The sequence below is a fragment of the Morone saxatilis genome, unplaced genomic scaffold (genome assembly GCF_004916995.1).
Source record: "Morone saxatilis isolate NCDOM2014 unplaced genomic scaffold, NCSU_SB_2.0 Contig21, whole genome shotgun sequence".
In the NCBI taxonomy this organism is placed as follows: Eukaryota; Metazoa; Chordata; class Actinopteri; family Moronidae; genus Morone; species Morone saxatilis.
Window position 1 is genome coordinate 1779336 of NW_023339774.1, and position 555 is coordinate 1779890.

Consider the following 555-nt stretch of genomic DNA (forward strand, 5'->3'; position numbering starts at 1 on the left):
ACACCTTCTGGGCCTTAAGATGGTGGCTATTGAGGAAAAACTACCCATACCTGCAATCTTCACAGACACTGCCTACGCCAAAGCCTTACACTATCAGCTATCTACAAGTCAGGTATGAACCAGAGTTGAAACTGAAATAGAAAAATGGAATTGCATTTTCTACCTATGACCAAAATCCTTGCTTAGGGCCAAAGCATTTGTATAAATGCACATCAGTAGCCGTTCTGAATATGACAGTATTGCAATGGTGGATTTCTCTTCAATAATTAGCAATAAAAAATGAGAAGAATCTGACAGTATGATGCGTATCATGATACAGGGGTTCCAATTCAATTCATTGCAATACTATAAGAAGGGCGATATATTGCGATAAATATGTGTAAACACAATGCATTTGTGTTTATCACAGTCCTTGTAACATCCGGCGTCATAGCCCTCACATTACAACAACAGTGACAACAATTGGGAGTTTAAACCCAAAAACTGATAATGTTTTTGAGAATCGAAACAATACCACGAAACAAAATATCTCAATATGATATTTTTTGATATTTT

At 36.4% G+C, this 555-nt stretch overlaps 1 protein-coding gene across 1 annotated transcript in view; it reads left to right on the top strand.

Annotated features, from left to right (window-relative positions):
* Window positions 1-555, top strand: part of crata (carnitine O-acetyltransferase a) — a gene marked incomplete in the record, with an annotated part of 10682 nt that overhangs the window by 8161 nt on the left and 1966 nt on the right. The window contains 1 exon segment of the mRNA XM_035667594.1: window positions 1-112. Within this exon segment, the coding sequence (XP_035523487.1) occupies window positions 1-112 (112 nt within the window).